At 39.4% G+C, this 19,341-nt stretch overlaps 2 protein-coding genes across 2 annotated transcripts in view; both read right to left on the bottom strand.

Annotated features, from left to right (window-relative positions):
* Positions 1-19,341, bottom strand: part of LOC145439505 (exocyst complex component 2-like) — a 276,760-nt gene that overhangs the window by 91,596 nt on the left and 165,823 nt on the right. The gene's annotated exons all lie outside the window — the stretch shown is intronic.
* LOC145439507 (NACHT, LRR and PYD domains-containing protein 1b allele 2-like) overlaps positions 7,551-19,341 on the bottom strand; it is a 41,516-nt gene continuing 29,725 nt past the window's right edge. Inside the window, exons 6-10 of the mRNA XM_080316987.1 lie at positions 16,778-16,858; positions 16,484-16,654; positions 15,179-15,371; positions 12,149-12,203; positions 7,551-8,349 (exon numbers count right to left, since the gene is read on the bottom strand). Of these exons, the coding sequence (XP_080173113.1) occupies positions 8,313-8,349; positions 12,149-12,203; positions 15,179-15,371; positions 16,484-16,654; positions 16,778-16,858 (537 nt within the window). The 3' untranslated portion in view covers positions 7,551-8,312. The remainder of the gene's footprint in view (positions 8,350-12,148; positions 12,204-15,178; positions 15,372-16,483; positions 16,655-16,777; positions 16,859-19,341) is intronic.

Raw genomic sequence — 19,341 nt, 5'->3', positions numbered from 1 at the left:
GGCCGGCAAACAGAAGCCAATAATCTTGATTGGTTGAGGCCGGACTACAAGCCAAGCAAGAGCATTTTATAAATATAAATTTTATTTTATATAATAAATCGATTTCTTAATATTTTTGTGGGGGCCGCAAGAAATCTAGTTAGGGCCGCATGCGGCCCTCGGGGCCGCGGTTTGGAACCACTGGCCTAGACACACTCCCCCTGAGCATGGTATAAGGGTTGCGCAGGGGTGAATGGTTGAACTGGTATATGTAGTATTATGTAGAAGCTCCGTCGCGCATCTCTACTGAAGTACAAGTAGAAGTAGCGATATTCAAGTCAGTTAGACATAAACTATTGCACAACTAATTCTGACCAAGAAAACTGAAACGTGTACGGTAGAAGTGGAACTACTCTAAAACGTTAGCTCGTCAAGGATTGCGGACACGCTGACTGCCACACATTTACCAGGAGCATATCTTCTCTACCTCTTCCACCAGCGGTTCTCCAGCGCCCCTTTTCAGATATTTTCATGGTCTGGCGCTGCCCATATTTTAAATTTAGGGATTGTACTAAAGACGACGAGTAGAGGTTGTTGTTCTATATGGGATTCGTGGTGTTTTTCGACTGGTCCATTACACCTGTCCGATATTTTGTATTTTGCTTCCATATCACGGAGTAGAGTTGGAAGTCCGGTCGGTGTTTTCGGGTTTGAACTATTCGCATCCCGATTCCATCTGTGAGAATGATGACAAGGTGAATTCATATGACGGACATGCGAGCCATTATGACCACTCACTGACCACGCCCATATGTATAAATTTCTCATGTATTTTTGATTTTTCGATATCTGGCGAGTCGCGCAGTTTATGGCCACGGCTGACGGCTTGTTCGAAATCAGGCAACGGTGGCTACGCACTGAGGCATGATTTTTGACTCTTTGACGCTATCTTCGGGGTCAGTCTTGACAAATGAGAGAGAGAAAGAGATATTTTAAAGAAAAAAGTTTGTTTATTTAGTCTTCTAATAAACCCTAGACATGTCATGGAGTGTCGATCGAGGGCGGAAACGGTAAAAGGCTATAATAATCCACCCACTTCTAAACTGGAACAGCGCAGATTCAAGTCGTGGTGAGGTCGCGGTATGAATTTGAAAAGTGATGGTTAGTTCTGCAAAAAGTGACCCCCCATTAAAAGGGTTAAATAGTATCATTTTCAATGGCACGATGAAGAAATATACAGACAATGTCATTTTGTATAGCTCTCAAGTGCATGCATAGTTGGTTTATCATTTGGAACAGAAAGCATCAAAACATGCCTACTGCACAGATACGTTGAATAAGGGGATGAACCTGACAAGATCGTAATTTACTCTCAAAAGTGGTATGGGGAAATTTCCCCGGATTTAAAAAATTGAAAATTTCATAAATTGTGTCAAAGGTCAACTTCAACGAGAACTCATGGATATACAAACAATAGTTCTGCTATATAACAATAAATCCCTACGCGAACTACTACACCTTCTATACTGCTACACCATTTTTTCATCGCCCCGAGTATTTCCGCCTCCTGCAGAATCTGAATTGCCCCCTAGGGGCTACTGGAGCCAAGGTTAAGAACCACTGTTGTGTTACACGCTTCAATTAAGTAGCCTACTCAGCACTAACATTTTCGATCCGTCTTCAGCACTGAATAAATGCAGAAGCCGGTATTGGTATGTGTTGATTTTGCCGATGTTTCATATCGTGATGGGAGAGAAGATTTGTATATGGCATATATCTTGACAATGTCATCGAAAAATGTGCCAAGTTTCAAGTTTGTCACCGAACGATTAGGGTAGTAATTGCCTGATCCAACTCGACTAGGCGTAGGAGTGCGCTAAACTGAAACTATAGGCTAACGCTATCAGATTTTACGCAAAAGTCGCTATTGATATGTGTTGATATTGACGGTGTTCTATGCATGACTTTTAAAGTAATAAACTACCAGGCAAGCCGTGAGTAAGTCTGGACGAACGCGCATCACCACTATTTAGGTGCCACCCCATTTTTTAGTAATTAGCTACCCAAACAAGCTGTGAGGTCTGGACGAACATGTCGCACCCTTATATTAAGTGCCCCCTTTGTTTAGGTGCCATACCCTTTAAATTAGGTTATTAGAAGTACAGAACTTCGATATTGCAGCAAAAAATACGTTCGAGTTGCCAAATTTATTCCAATCGAAGCTTTTCAACTGACTCTCATCAGGAGCGAACCGAACGTCACTTCCTTCTGGATGTTTCTTATTTGATTATTATCAAATAACAGCATGCAATTCTGACATCGGATAGCACCTTTTGAAGCCCTCAGAGTGTGCAATAGATAATGATAGTATTCAGTTTTCGTAGTCGATCTCCTTTCCATTTAGGGGTCCTCGAATCTACCATTATGAAGCTGCAGAATCCAATCCTCTGCCGCCAGAAGGAACATCTCTATAACCAGGGAATATTTCATCAGTGTTGTATTTCAGTCGGCTATTTTCAAGCCGAATTGTTGTCTGTTTGTCATACCGTGACCGTGCGTTGTTATTTGCCCTTCGCGACTCCGTGTGCTTGTCATTATTACGTCATATAGACAAAATTCTCTCTATATTTCGAATTTGATTAACCACATTTACTGACGTTCGCTCCTGATGAGAGTCAGTCGAAATGCTTCGAGTGGAATAAATTTGGCAACATGAACCTTTAAAGTAATAAGATTTCCAAATAAGACAACTTTGGTTGAAATTCATTGCATTTCAACTGCGAATCACTCTCTGCATGGCGCTGACCACGTAAAAAAAGTCAACATTAAACGAGCATGCACCTTGACATTCTCAACAATTTGACTTGCTTTGTTATAAAAGTTTGCTCGAAATATCCAGCTTTCCGTTTCCGAATATTTAGTGACTCACTGCTGTGAGCTAGACCCGCAATCACACAATATCAAGAGCGAAATACACTACATGTAGGTACTCAGCGAATAATGCTTATTCAACCAATCAATGAAATTGATATCGTTGTCTGATGTAAAAAATCCAGCAGGTGTACCGGGTCAATCTTGATTCCATATGTTTATTGTATCATAAAAACCAAATCCGTGCGATTGGGGTGTTGGCTACTGCTGTATGACTTGTTAACGGGTAATATCGGTAGCAAGTACAGAAACTCAGACGTCGAATACATTGTCCGTCTGGCCTAGACCGTTAAGGCGTAAGCTTCCCTTCCAAGTCCTCGTCGAAATTGTTGGCAAAGCGACGGAAGAGATTGATTTTATGGGATTATTATATCATTTGATTGGCCCAGTTGATACATTTGGCGACGTTTAAAACGACAATATTTACTTCAGCATTGCGGCAATATGTGGCCCGAGTTGTCGCTAGGTATCGTTAACACTGTACGTACATGTACATTAATATAGGCTATCACTTCACAGAAATGCAGGGTAAGAATGAGCAATATGACGTCACGTGACGTCATGAGGTTCACGTTCGCGTTCACACAGAACCTACCAAAAAGGTTCGCGTTCACACGAACCTGAACCTTTCAGAGTTTCACACCATCCCTAATAAGCTACTTATGTAAGCCGTCACTACATAATCTTATAATTATTATCATTGTATTGTCTGTGTTTCATATCCCTGTATTTTTTACATTTGATAGTATTCTATCATTTAAAAGTAAAAAAAACACCTCACACCTCACCTCCATACATACTGAACCTGAGTAAGTAGTATCACGAATATACAATATATCAGTGCTTTTCAACCTGTGTGACGGTTCGCGCTGGTGCGAATGAACAAAAAATCAGGGCGAATGACAAGCATGGTGCGAACGGTGCGAATGAAAATCCGGATGAGTGCGAATGAAAATTATCCATATTTTATACTTTTTCTGACGTGGAATAATACAATAAACTTAGTAGGATGTTAAACAGTACGCAATTCTAAAAACTTGTTGGTAGCTGTGCTTTTCTATTTCACCATGAAGGAGCGCTCCCGATGCATTTATATTGCAAAGTTTGGGAGAATTTTTCCGCGCGCGAGGATTACGTCACCGACTAGAAAAAATAAGTAGTGGAATCGGTATCAGTTGATCGGAAACATCCGTCGTGTACGGACCTTGTAGGTAATAGCAGCCGATACCAGTGTTGACATTTGGCCTATTTGAATGCGAAATATTGGAATTTTGCCATATGTTCATGTTGGTTGACACCAAAATTTTGCGTTCATCCCGTTGGCAATTTCGTCTTTCTTCATCTATAACAATTACCTGTATTAGATCTGTAACAAGTGTTGCTACTCGTGTACCTAACCAAGTATTAGAGCAGAGGTCTCAAACACGCGGCCCGCGGGCCGCATGCGGCCCGCGAAACTATTTTGTGCGGCCCGCGACGGCATTTGGGAATTTCAAGCATTCACCAGTATATTCAAGTGCCGTATATCTTTTTTAGATATAAGAACTTAAAGTTCACGCTAAAACTATTACTATAAAATAACCGAAATCTCAACAAACTTCACAATCACATCACTTTTAAAAGCTACCATGCTATGGAAGATCGGCTATTACGTCTCATTTCTAGTTTATAATGAAAAGACATGACCCGTTGATGATTCGTGAATGAAAATTGTGATTCGGTTTGATGCGACCTTTTCGTTACTCGATTTCGGATTCACTGGGTGTTAAATTAAAATGACTCGAGTTGAGTCGGGTCAAACGTCAAAATCAGAGAATGACTTGCGACTCGGGACGGTGACTCGGTTGGTAATCCTACGGACGCAACAATCTATGATACTGTCATGGGGAATAGTAATATATCAAGACTGTAGCTTGCGTTGCGTGGGGTACATAGCTATCTCATCAGGTCAGTATGGCAGCCATTGGCATTCTGTGACCCCCGTGACGTATATTTCAATATATGCTAGGTGTTATTTGTTCTCTTTATCCATGTTATTATCGTTGGCGAGTAAGGTAGTAGTACGCTCTACAGCTGTAACACCAACGAATTCTTCGCCGATTGGACATTTCGCATTAGGCCTATATGCTGTGGAATATTTTCTTGGCCAATTGATTCAACTGGAAAATAGTCCCCGCGCTACACGCGATTTCATGTGAATGGGCTTTCTGATTTTTTATATAGGTACCATCAGAAACTGTGGTGTAAATGGACAGGAGCTACGAGAAATCTTATCGGAAGCACAAGGGGTACGATCGCTAAAAAAGGTTAAGAAGCAATGCTATTACTACGGCTCAATAATGATTACATTTAAATTGTTATTGGTTATTGATATATTCCAATATAAATCGAAGGCAAAATCTAACGCTGATTTAGTTTGACTTTGGCAATGACAGTAACAACAGCCGATACTTATCACGAGTGCATCAAAACCAGGAATAGGCTACACCGCTCAAATGCTCTGATATCAGATCAATCTTCAGTAGATTTTAAAATATTTTACATAGAATTGTGGCACGTTAAATGTCCACTAGCTGCAATATTATAATCCGACAGTTTTACGATGTCATGAAGCATGCTCTCGTATGATGTCTGTAACTCATTAATTAAAAAAATTATGCCCTGCACAAAATCAATTTTATTGAAATATTTGAAAATGTGTTTTTTTTTGTGTCAAGAGTGAATAGTGAAATAGTAAATTACATTGCCACGATGTTTGTGGAATGCCTGTCTGCAAGGCCCCATCAAAAAAGGCCCACTTTGAAATTATACATTGAATATCCCTAAGATTGGTGCTGCGGCCCGCGGCGTCATCAAAAACTGGGAAATGGCCCGCGAGCACATTTGAGTTTGAGACCTCTGTATTAGAGGCTGTTAAAATGTAATTAAAGTAAGCACATTGGTGTCTTACGTCCGATGAATCTTTATCTTGCATTACATCGAATAATTAGGTCACTGGGCTGGGCGGTTTATCTATCGACCATTGCGATAGCCTGTTTGTAATAAGAAACTACACCATTTAGGCTTACACACGCTTTCCTGTTCTTGGACTGATGATCTCAGGACGAGTCTAGATCGTTGGGGCATAGGCTTACATATAATTAATTGGTGATGCCACTAAGCTTGTTGATCCATAGAAAAAAATTGCCTAGTTCGTATTCGTACCGCCTTTGTAACATTGCGAACTCTAGGGATTTAACTTGAGCATATGGGCATTGAGCAGTTGAGCACCATCTGCAGAGCAAAATCAAATCCACCAAGACGTATGTCTTACGATATTCTTTCTGCAGCCTAATTTAAGCTTAATTAGACTGTTGGGACTTATTTCTCTTCATGTGCAAGGGTATTTGGGATATTAAAGATAATTTGGCATTATTTCAGTCAGTTTGCCAATATTGTACGATTGCCCTAAGATCCATTCCGCAGTTGGGATCCCTGGCCGATATAACTGTGTATTAATCACGAATCTTGCGTGAGTAATGATTATTTAAGAAGGTGTAAGTGTTGGCTTTGACAACCACAAGGATAGCCTACCACACGTAGTTCTTGAAAGATCTGTTGATTTCCGATTTGTGAATTGTACAGATAAGAAGTGAATGAAGCCTAAGCCTATCGATAAATAACCGTCATGAATTACTCGGATTGTGTGGGTTTGTATAGCAATGCATTCCTGTTTTTATCGCCCACCGTACCATCCAATTGGCTAACACACCTTAGTACGCTGAAGCACCTTTTCAAATGTTTGTCAGATAGTGAACCAAAGGTGCTAGTCGCAACATAGATACTACGTTCTAGTGAAGTTTCACGCTTTTGTGCGTACTAAATGCGAACACATTCACAATGCGATGACGTAACACGTCAATTTACTGGAAAAGTGATATTGTTGCGAATGAATAGTTCTTGGGTTAACCCTTTAAGCTTCGAAGGAAATCACTGCACGATACCCATGGAAAAAGCAACAAACACCTTGAAAACAACGGATGTGCGATATTTTTGATTTTTCTACTGCAGTGATTCTAGTACTTGATAAATCAATAATACGATACGCTGAATGTAAAATAATGAAGCTCTGTACCTCCAAGAAGCTCTTCGAATACAAAAGTGATACGTTTCTTTATTTTCTTTTTGTGTAATAAATTCCGGCTGGCTGGTGCGAATGAAAATTAAAAAAAAAATGTGAGAATGGAGCTCAAAAAGGTTGAAAACACTGCAATACATGACAGCGTACGCAAGAGGTATTCGCTACGGGGCCTACAATATAACTTTCTATTTTTTTCTTCAGTCTCATGCCGGAATATAGATCGAAGTGAAATTTGAGCGGATTAGAGCAATAATTAAAGGCGTTCGGTTTCGTACCGTTCCGGACACAAATAATAGTGATCGTTTATTATCATTAACAAGACAAAGCTGCGATCAATTCCAATTTAACTGATGTTTGCGCGCAGTTTGATTCTACACGTCCGACATGCAGCCAGAATTCAAAGACCATGTTGACAACTTTGATCGATCACAGATGTTTCATCGATTTTAACAGCTATTGAAGTGCACTACGTAAATATATTACTAAATACTGTTTTTGGCCTCTATGCTTCAAACTCAAATTTTACATTATATATGATTTATTACTTGTATATTTCGATAAATACGCGATTAGTGTATTCAGTCAGGAATCCGCCCCGCCAGGTACGTCACTCTCCCATATCCGGCCAGTCGAGTGAAGGAGTTTCCCTCCGTTGGTATTATAGAACGGCGATTGTTGATTCGACAGATACATTTAAGCACTTAAAAACCACTTATCATATGACAATATTTAGGTAAAAATCAGTACTTCATCACCATTACCTGTTGCAGTAGAAGTAGCATATAAAAGTAATACTCAAGTGAAATACGTATATAAAACCTACTTGAGCAGTACGGAGAAGTGGAACTATTCATTATTGACTTACTAGTGACCTCTAGATTTTCGGGAGGCGACAAAAATATGTCTAGCTTGACAAAGGTGGTGACGAGTCGTAAAGGTTTGGAACCACCAATCTAAGAAACTGATTATATTTTGTACAACATCCCGCGGAAACAATCCATAGAAAAGCAAATGATGTTGCGTTATTGCAGAGGAAAATTTTCTCATTCAAATCTACTAATCTGAGCATCGATTCGATGCTTCCAGAAATAACCATTGATTTTCGCGTTGTACATCTTTGTCCATCTGTTTGTGGTAAACTGCACAATAAACATAATATCAAAAAATTGATTTGTTGTCAATCGATCGCAAAATCGTCAGGTTTAATTTGGAAATGTGGCACTTGAAACATCTTAACATTGTTGCATTATGATGTCAACGTGTCTACTCGTCGTATTAGACATCAGCGTTTGTGAATCCTCCAACTTTTTTCATACTCCCTTAAAACAAATAACTGCTATTAAACAATATCATTATTAAGAAAACTGACCGTGTTCGTATATATCAGTGGTTCTTAACCTTGCCCCCAGCGCCCCCCAGGGGGCGCTGGCGTTTTTGAAGGGGGGCGGAAACGCTTAGGGGGCGATATGGGGGGCGCTGGGCTCAGGGAGGCGGTATGGGGGGCGATGGAGAAAAAGGGCTTCGCAGTAGATGATGTGGTGATAGGACATATTCTCAATGAGTATTCAGAGCAAATTAACACCGAAAACTTCGTTACATAAAACGTTCAAAATACATATAGGTTTAATTGTCCATGGGCGCCTAAATGTTCGCTTTAAGTTTTGATGAGTCTGCGTACACTCAACAACTCACTGCGCTGACCCTTGGACAACAGTGCGCAACGACTAAAAAAAGGTAATAACTCTGGATTTGTTGTGCGCAACGTAGATTTTCTGTGTGCAGAGACCGTGTCAGCACTGTGCACGTGCGCAGCTTAGAGGGAACATTGCACCTCACTCAGCTCTACCGGTAAATGTGTTTACGTGAGCAGAGAGAGGATGAAAATTGATCTCAATTTACATGCAATTCCCGATGATATTGACCAATTCAATCATTAATTAGTGAAATTTTTCGCACTTCGCGCGAATAGGCGTGAATAGCTGCCTCAGTAAATGGACACCCAATGTAGATACCTAATAGGCTATCAGCAAATAGCGGACAGCCTAATGGGGGTCACAAAATAACATCATGCAACGAAGTCATACCAACGGGTTCGCCCGCCCGAATATGTTTAATTATTAGTAACGGGCTCTACAGTTTCCAAGAAACCTCACAATGTTCGCTTTAAGTTTTGATGAGTCTGCGCACACTCAACAACTCGCTGCGCTGACGAAGTGCTGTTACGGCCCTGGTAACGAATAATTGTACCTGCGGGCACGCCCGAATATGTCTAATTATTAATTACTTGCCATTTATTTTCCTATACAACAGCTCACTCAGTGCTACTGGTAAATCTGATTACTTGGGCTGAGAGGATAAAAAGTTTATAGCGACTTATATATGTAATTACCACCTATTCATCCATGCATTATGGAAAATTTTGGTATCTAGGGCGACCAGGTCACACAAACTTTGCTGACCATCAAAATCACGATATGGGGTTCGTGGGGGCGAAGCCCTCAGAAGTTCGGTTTATCACGCTATGGGTGCGCAAGGCAATCGTTTTTAGGGGGGTTGACGAAGTGCTGTTACGGCCCTCCCTCTTACTCATTGTCTTTATGACATTCCTTACAATATGAAGTTGGGGGGGGGGGGGGGCGCTGGAGCACGATAATTTTTGAAAGGGGGCGCTGGAAGAAAAAAGGTTAAGAACCACTGGTATATATAATACACGCTACAAAAGACAAACCAACAGTCTGTGAGGAACTGGGCTCGTAGTCGTACAGATTGTAGTGATTATTTCTACAGACATATTGGAGAGATGCATTATGAAATAGCAATGGATACGATAATTTTCAGGCCGTTCTTCATCACCGACGATCTTTCAGCGAGCGCACACTTGACCGCTTTTCAAATTTCTTAGACGCCGCGGGTCGATACAAAATAGGCCACACAGTTCAGCAACAAAGTTTTAAACTTTACTTTAGTACAAATTTGTGCTCTCTAATAGGGTTCTGGTTAAAATCATTTTGCCCTTGAGTAAAATTGATTTCAATCAATTAAATAATTCAAATCATGATCTCCGGTTTATATAAAATGCACATGATTGTCCGATAATAAACCACATTCACACATCTCGTCCGAAAATTTGAAAAAAACAAAATAATCAATAAAATCAAAATGGTATAATTAAAATCAAACAATTCAACGAAAAGAAACCTGATTTAAACCAGAACCCTACGACGAAAATAGTTCCCACAAAAGAAGTGATATTTTAATAAAGAAGTACAAATAACAAGAAGAAATATCATGATCACCAAGTTCAATAATTTTTTAAAGCTTGAAGCCTTAAAACTTGATCTTGTGGGAAGCCTTAAGCCATTTTTTAACCGGCTTGATCTTGGCCGTGTCAGGGACATTGGTCGTAAAGCCAATATGTCCACGTTTCAGCTCATGAGGAATAGTGAATGTTGGCACAGTAGAATAGCTTATTTTGAAACTGCAACAACAATATTTTGAAACCGTACTAAATTTCAACATTTAGAATTGCCTTAGTTAGCGTTCTTCCAAAATCTCAATCGGATCGCTGGCCGCGTGTTGTTGACCCTTGTTCTTGATCTTCAGTTTACGTTTTTACCTCAACAACCAAAGCAGTTATATTAAGACATTATCGAAGCAGAAACGAGCTCAACCATCTCAATAGCTTAAATGTAGTAACAATTTAATGTAAAATCGTGTTTGTTGCGTGTTATATTCATATCACTTAATTTCATTCTATCTCTAAAAGACACTATATGTATAAACCATTTGAAAATAAAAAACCGTTTATAACTTGACGTTGAGAAAAATAGGGGGGACATTGATTTTTCAAACATTTTAAAGGGGCCACTGTGTAAATTAAGGTTGGGAAACCTTGCTGTACATCGTAGCAAGAGTATTTGTTACCTCAAGTAGTGCTATATTTTGCATAGCAACATCTTGCTGGTTTGCACGCTACTCGCGCGTGCAGCCGTTGCAATGCTAAATAACTTATGTGCCATGTACAAGGCTTCAACTGTGTTCAGTGTGTTTTCCTCACGAGTTCTGTAGATGATTGATCATGTAGTCGTTATTTGGTATGTGCTCAATTATGATTTTATGAAATTCTACAAGGAGACTTGAGTGCATGATAGCCTACTACTTATTGCAGCATTTAGTTAGTTTTAAGTAGTAGGCTAGTCGTAGGCAGGACCAAAAAAGTAATCCGTCAGGCCTCTACATATTGGTCTTGAGGCCCCCTTAGGGTGACAAACCCCTTTATTACGACGAACATTTTCACCACTCTTCGAAAGCGCTAGTTTTAGTCTTATGTTAAGTCATTGTGTAGTTTCTGTTTAGTCCTGTCTTGAATGAATTTTGTTAATATTATTGTTACTTGCATATATTACTATTAATTTTTTTTTCATCTCTCACCAGTATTTAATTTTCGTCTCCACGACCACCGGAAAATAGGCAAACGACCCAATTGGGATCGCCACCACTAGTCTGGGAACCCCTGGTATACTTTGGCCACCTCTGGGTGTAAAATGGTCAATCTTATCGCTGATGTATATATTATGCACCACAGATCGTTCCAGTTGCTTCAGTCATATCGTCCATCCAAAACCAGGCGCCACAACAGCAAAATAGTATACTATTCAAACTAATTATTCTCTTGTACAACATTATATATAGCAATCGCTTTTCTTCAACTGCAAGAATTTAAGTACAGGATTGAGTATGCCGTAACACGACTAGGTTCTCGAGGAATCTCTGCGTTTTAGAAAAAAAAAACATTAGTACATTCTGCAATACTTAGCATTGGAACAGATGTGCTAACGTGACATTCCACATTGCAAACCAGTAAGTGGTTGCTCTGCGGTACTACCCACGTCATCGAATTCCTGCAAATAGCATATTTACGACATCATTGAAACAAGTCAATAGCTTCATTTTTAGATTCATATCTCTAACTAGTTCTTCCATTAACACAGATTACTTCACATTATTCTATGCTGTTGTCCGTATCTGGATGTATAGTACAATTAATGGACCATAAAATGGAAGGATATGTCGCAGTCCTCATTTTTAGAACGGCCATTCTTTGCAACATCTACTCACCTCGAATGAAATTCGTTGTCAAGGCGCTGCCAGGCATCATCGACTCGTCCATACACTAAAATGAAGAACTTCTTTGAGGTACAGAACTTCAATATACAATTGAATAGTATATTCATATTAAATGAACCCGAATATTTTCGGCTGACACTCGTCAGGGGTAATCGTCAGCAACTAGTAGAGAATTCGAAAGAATCAGCGTATATCAACAATCGTAACACAAAATATGACGTCACCAGCATGAAATGTCGAATACGAGAGCGTTCAGTGTACTATTTTTAGATGATACACAAACTCTTTTTGTTGACACAGCCTTGGCTGGTGTATTTTGATAAAAGTCGACTCCAAGGCGCACAAATGAAAGTGTGAGCGACCCTTTCCGAGTATGCGAAATCTGTCGTCTCGATAATTTTTCGCACAGGCGGGATTATCCAACAAGTGTTTGCCAATTCTGCCAAATTCCATTGCCATTGGCATTCAATGCCAAATTCTGCAATTGGCAAACACTTGTTGGATAATCCCGCCTGTGCGAAAAATTATCGAGACGACAGATTTCGCATACTCGGAAAGGGTCGCTCACACTTTCATTTGTGCGCCTTGGAGTCGACTTTTATCAAAATACACCAGCCAAGGCTGTGTCAACAAAAAGAGTTTGTGTATCATCTAAAAATAGTACACTGAACGCTCTCGTATTCGACATTTCATGCTGGTGACGTCATATTTTGTGTTACGATTGTTGATATACGCTGATTCTTTCGAATTCTCTACTAGTTGCTGACGATTACCCCTGACGAGTGTCAGCCGAAAATATTCGGGTTCATTTAATATGAATATACTATTCAATTGTAAAATGAAGAAGAAAAATCACCAAACGTAAAATACTTATAAGTATGAGATGACAGCATCCTGAGAATTGTTCTCTGGCGCTGAACAGATTTCGTCATATTTAAATCGGTGATCAGTAGGGCAAGTTTTTGCAACTTTTCAACTTTTTTTTACAGCTTCTGGCAGCTTCCTAAATACTCAGAAGTTATGTTTATGGTGTTTTAAACTGTTTGTAGAAATCTCATATTGCAACTTTTTTGCAACTTTCTCCATTTTTTTCACGCAACTTTTTACAACTTTTTCGATTTTCAAGCAAGTTTTGGCCACTCTTTTCGATTTTTCATGCAACTAACTTTTAACTGGAAATATTTGACACTATATGTAAATAGATTGCTTGGTCATTTCACTGTCGTTTAAATTTCCGGTCCTTTCTGATTTGACGTACATTCAGGATAGACCGCCAAAAATTATATTTTCAGTGGGTCATTTTCTCCGGCTACCAGTTATGTTGAAGTCGCCAACACTGAGTTTTGCTGCAGTTTCTTGCATACGGATCGATTCGAGTATCTCATAACCAAATAATTTCAAGTAACTTGTCCATAAATGCAACTTTTTGGTTCAAATTTTGTGAACAATAAACGCAACTTCATACTGCAACTTTTGTGAAAAATAAATGCAACTTTCCACGGATTTGACTGCAACAAAAACTTGACCTAGTGATCAGGTTTAGGAAGGATCAAATTAAGTTTTGCTCTTGTCATCCTGATCTCGTGTTTATACACGGCGTTATTGGCCCTAAAACTTGAATATGGGGATTTGACATTGAAATATTAGGCAATCATGACTAAATAGCGTAGTGGTATGAACCACAGCTGCAACACGAATGGTTGCGGGTGCGAGTCCGACCGAGATCGACTCCAGAATTGGAGGTTTATTTAGGCTCCTCCTCGCCATATGATCCGTGTACGCGTTGTCTTATAAAAAGCCTAGAAGCGGGCCGTGGTACAAGTCGGCAGCTAAGGAATAAAAATAAAGAAAATTGGCCTGGTGTAAATGACCTGACCATAGTAGTCGACAAATACTATGATTAAATATACCACAAGCAACCACATCATTCGTCTTTGGGGATGACATCTGAAGGTAGATGGCCGCTGTGACAGTGGAGACTGCGGGTGTAAATTGTGCGGATGAGAATTGCAAAGCCTCGAATCGTGATATGAGAAGGACAATTTGTGATGGATCCCGAAATGTTCGAATCATAACTATTCAATGTGCTGATATGCTCGCAACCCTACCAATTAGTACGTACGCGTACTTCGGAAATGACGAGTTACAGCCAAACATTTTGCCAGAGGACGTAGCGCACTCTCAAATATGACAGGCCTCAACTGTGGAACAGCATTTCAACGGCAATCCAACAGTCGTCGAGCATGCCCAGCCCACATTGATAATCCACATTCAAGACAAAATTTTACTAAAGGAAGTACTAGTCTGCGGTCGAAATTACAAGACCATGACCTGACTGACACGTGATGTTACAGTCATTGTACAATCACTATGCGACTGATGTACAAATTCTATTCAAACCGCATGTCGGCCTACGGCATCCATCATTGTTCAATCCCAAGTAGCATGCCAAGCTGGACCTGACGTCGTTATCAAACTTCATCCAATATTGTTGGAAAATACACCACTATTTGACAATTAATATAGCTAATCTAAAATATCCTAAAAGTAGGCTTACCATACGTCCTCTTTTAAGAGGATTTGTCCTCTTTTTTGACTTTTTTGAAAGTGTCCTCGGAGGACGCCCTTTTGTCCTCTTTTTTGAGATTTTGTCCTCTTTTTTGAAAATTTAGGTCAGATTTAGAGGAAATTGCAAGTGATATGCCGCAAATTAGCGCAGAAGTGAACCTCCGGCGGGTATTTCGGAGGGAAAAGTGGTGATTTCAGCTCTGAGCGAAAAGAAGACCTTTTTTTTTTTTTTTTTTTAGTCATCCACCTGGTAATGTGGAGTGAAAAACGTGTTTTTGAGCTCTGAGTGGAAGTGATGACCTTTTTTTTTTTTTTTTAGTCAACCGATCATGAAGCGGGTGAAATTTACCTGTTTTTGAGAATTCTTCTCCAGTTATGCTTGACTGAAATTTCTGAAAAAGTGTCCTCTTTTTTCATTTCCGAAATATGGTAAGCCTACTAAAAGTGACTCACTGCATGCAACTTCCAACTCAGTATCGATATCGTCTGCAATGTTCTGAACTTTCGTCAATTCGTCTCCTCTAAGCATTTCATATGCATACCAGTATATCAAAGTTACTTTCCTCGAATTAGAGTTTTTGACGAGAGACGAAATCATGTCGACTGAAGTACATCCATCATCAAACATGCATCTGATGTAGTGGATCTGCGGTGGGAGATCATTGTTACTGATATTGTGTATTATAATGATGCTTACCGTCATTGTTGAACTCTTGTACCACAGACTATTATTTCGTACCGGGTATTTCAGATGAACTTATCACTAGGAAACACGAATTCCGCAACTACGGTGGATAGCTCAGACAGCCATAAAAAGATTTTGTGAACGCTCTCATAATGTACGGCAAAATTGAATGAGAAATGCGAGATTGATAGTTGGGAGATATAGGGGAGACGAGGTACCGATGGATCAAAATTTACAAAATGATCTCTGGCCCCTAAATGTTCAGCCGATGACAGCAGGTACTTCACTGGCTCAACACTTTGATCCAAGCTCTATCTATCGCGGCTATATAAATGAATATCCGCAGTTTCAAAAAATATTTATGAACGTTCAAAATTTGTTGCTCGAACGTATCATCGGCCTCCACCGGGCGGGCCCAAAGACAGAAGATTTTGGGACCTTTGACACTTACGCTCAAAAATGCAGATACTACAACTTTTCTTGTTGTTTATCCAAGCTACAGCAACTCAATAAATAACATTTGGTCGCCACCTTAGAAATATAGAACGAATATTAACTCAAATGTTGGCAAAAAAGACGTTTCGTCTAGGCTCGAACTTACACATTTGAGGGTATACAACACACACATATTGCCCGTAAATCGACATTTTGACTTCCCAATAACTCGTTATAGCGATAAAATACGACAGGTAACTATGACATACAGCCCTATGTATGTAGGCGTGTCTCTGTTGCGGCATGATTAGTTAGTCAAACTATTTTGCTTGATTTGGCTATGTTAGGCTCGACCCCCACGTTATAAATTTTGTAATTGAATTGAAAAAAATCCCCTCAATGATGGAATTGAATAAAAACATATATGTGTCGTCTATAGCCTGATAGAAGCCTTGCACTTCACATTAAGATTGATTGCTGGTTTGTTCGGGTTGAAGGTTACAAAGTAAAATGTATACTTTATTTATATATTTATATACCTTTTTCAAGTATTTTCGGTCCCAGTGTGTCATTGATACCACATCTCCCCTAATTTCGAAATGAGATATTATTACCAGTTACCACATGATCAATACTACCTTATTTTGCTGACAAGTTTCAACTATGTTTCCGAAGTCGCCCCCTCTCTTATAATAGAACATTGCATGGATATTGCCGTGAAAACCAAAAACTTCCCTCCCTCGTTCAAAATTTCTCTTGTTTTCTTCGGCGGACGTCTCGCCATTCACAACAATATCCAGGACCTTGATCTTGAATGAGTAAGAAAAGATTTTATTCGTTTCAACATAAGATGATACGACGAAAAACGTTATGCTTGGAAACAAAATTTAAAAAAAGCATTTGGAAGCATTACGAAAATCGAATGTACTGACCTGATAATTTTTTAAGGATGCTTCAATCAACGACCAATCGATATATTCCTCATCTGTGCAATCAAGCAATATTTTGCTCATCTGAACGCAATATCGGTTTCATGGGGCTTAACAACATAATCATGACAATAATCATCCTTTGAAATCACTTTTCATTTATACACAATAGTTATACATTAAAATGAAGATATTTGAATAGCTGAATCGTACTAAACTATACTGGAGTAGTGGTAACCACCGGGAATGTTTGCTTGATGAGCGAGAAATTCGATCGTAGCAGTAATAGCTGCATTCTGCAGATCTTGTGTAGCCCAAACTATAAAATATTGAACGCAAGTTATCAAATTATTAATGTAAATTTTTGTTCCGAGATTTATAACTTCTTTCGTGGATTTTCTACTGTCCATGTCCATTGCTTCTACTTTGCCAATAAGTGCTGAGAGCGTGATTTCGTTATTATACGAAAACCTATTTGTAATCTTCCCAGTCGACTCACAGCGGATTGACATTCACAATTGAAAATATATGGTAAATATGGCTCGTTCGACGAAAAACTCACCATCATGGCATAATTATATACAACGTTTGAAAACACAAATGTTCTAAAACATCATTTATTTTAAATGCAACCCCACTAATACTACGAGAAATACTTGGGCGCCAAATACAGTTATTTGAGCTTATTTAGGGGTATATACTATCTTCTAAATTTGAGTCAATCAGGCGGAACTGTCGACGAGCATGTCCACATTCTTGTTGAAATACAAGCAATTACTACAAAATGAATACTATAGTCCATCTTCAAGATTACCGGACCACGACTGACCTTTCGATCTCGCCTTCCATGACATTCCACCCCATTTTTGTCGCTTGCTTTTTTCTATACTATCTTCATTACTTTTCATTCAGTGTGCATGCCTACTCTTTACATCGCCTAGGCCAAGGTGGGTGTCCGATCTCATAGACTACTCCAAGTCGCTTCGACACCTTCTTATCTTTCATTTTATCGCATTTCTGTGGTGCATCGAACTGATAAAATTGCTAATAAACCAATGATGATGATGATGAACTGATGTCATATTCGTAATCAGCAACCTTAAAAACCCATGAAAACACTCCAAAATGTTACGAAAAAAAGAATGTATTTTGTTGACCAGTATAATGAAGTGCGAATAATACGTTATGTGTTGTTATTGATGTGTAATCTGACTCCAGAAGGTTGTGTTGCGTATTCATTGTGAATAATTTCTTTCGACGAACCGAATTGCCAGACGACTGTCTGTCCTGTATACACAGATACAACCACAAGCACAACGTTGCTGTTATCGCTCAACGTTATATTACAGTCTTTATTAATTCACCATAAATTGGAATGTGTAGCGATGCATATGAATAAATGAATTAAGTCATTTTAGAACGATGCACTTATATATTCACGCGAATGCGCGAGTATAGCGGTGTAACCATTCTTATCAATATTTCTCATGCGAAGCATGAAGTCCTATCGCGGCAATTTGTCTACGCCTGCAATCCGTTTATCCGATTTGCAAAATGTTGTATTAAATGTATTCCGTTATAACCAATGTAATCTGTGCTATAGTTCACGTCCCGAGTTGTAACCAAGTCACAAGTTTCCAAGTCAGATGTTTATCGTAATTTAGCAGTTTTGGCTGGAGTCAAGTCGAGTCATTTCCACTTCCCCACCGAGTCAAGTGCGAGTCCAAGTCATAGCGTTGCGGCTCGAGTCTGAGTCCAAGTCATTGTGTTCGCGGTGCAGCTTCGAGTTCATATCATGTTCAACTCATCTTTTTGTGGCTCCTCTCGTGTGATATGAAATGCCTGGCGTTCACGATATACAACAACAAAAACAATACAGTAATTTTCCTCACTCGTGACTAATTCTAAATTACCAGTATCGATGGACGAAATACGAATAATGTGGTAGCTATACTATTCCTCGAAGTAACAATTAAATGCCTGTCTTCTGCGTCCTTGTTTTGAGTCATATGATTTGGTTGAGATCTATACAATCACTCGATTACAAGTCAAGTCAATACACAAATTTACTCTAGTCGAGTCGAGTCACCAAGAAAATCGCAACTTAGAGTCATTATAACCCTTTGCACGTTTGCTATAATTGCAATATAGCTATCAACGGTTAATTTGAAATGGTTCCTCCGGTTGCTCTATCGTAGCAAAACATATTTGAAAATGGTAATGGAAGATCGGTCCTTCATGCGGCTCAGTCCTGTGGTTCTTATCCTTCACTAAGCTTGGGAATAAATACGCTAATTCACACGCGATCAGCGAACCAATAGATTTCGAAATCTTACACTCTCGGTACTCGAATAGCTGGGGTGTCAGGAACTAGTGGCGTAGGAGCATAAATGCTCTCGCCCATGAAAATTTTTTGAAATAGTTGCTATCTTTTCAACTATATTTACTGGAAATATTGTTGTGCTGACTAAGAAAAAGCCATTTCCCCACATTTTGCCGCCCCCTAGCATCCTGCCGCCCATGGCATAGAGCTATAAGCGCCAAGTGGCTACTACGCGACTATATAC

The sequence above is a fragment of the Botryllus schlosseri genome, chromosome 5 (genome assembly GCF_051294905.1).
Source record: "Botryllus schlosseri isolate E-star chromosome 5, Bs_hap1, whole genome shotgun sequence".
NCBI classification, from domain to species: domain Eukaryota; kingdom Metazoa; phylum Chordata; class Ascidiacea; order Stolidobranchia; family Styelidae; genus Botryllus; species Botryllus schlosseri.
Note: the sequence above shows the minus strand (reverse complement) of the source record. Positions and strands in the feature narration are given on the sequence as shown.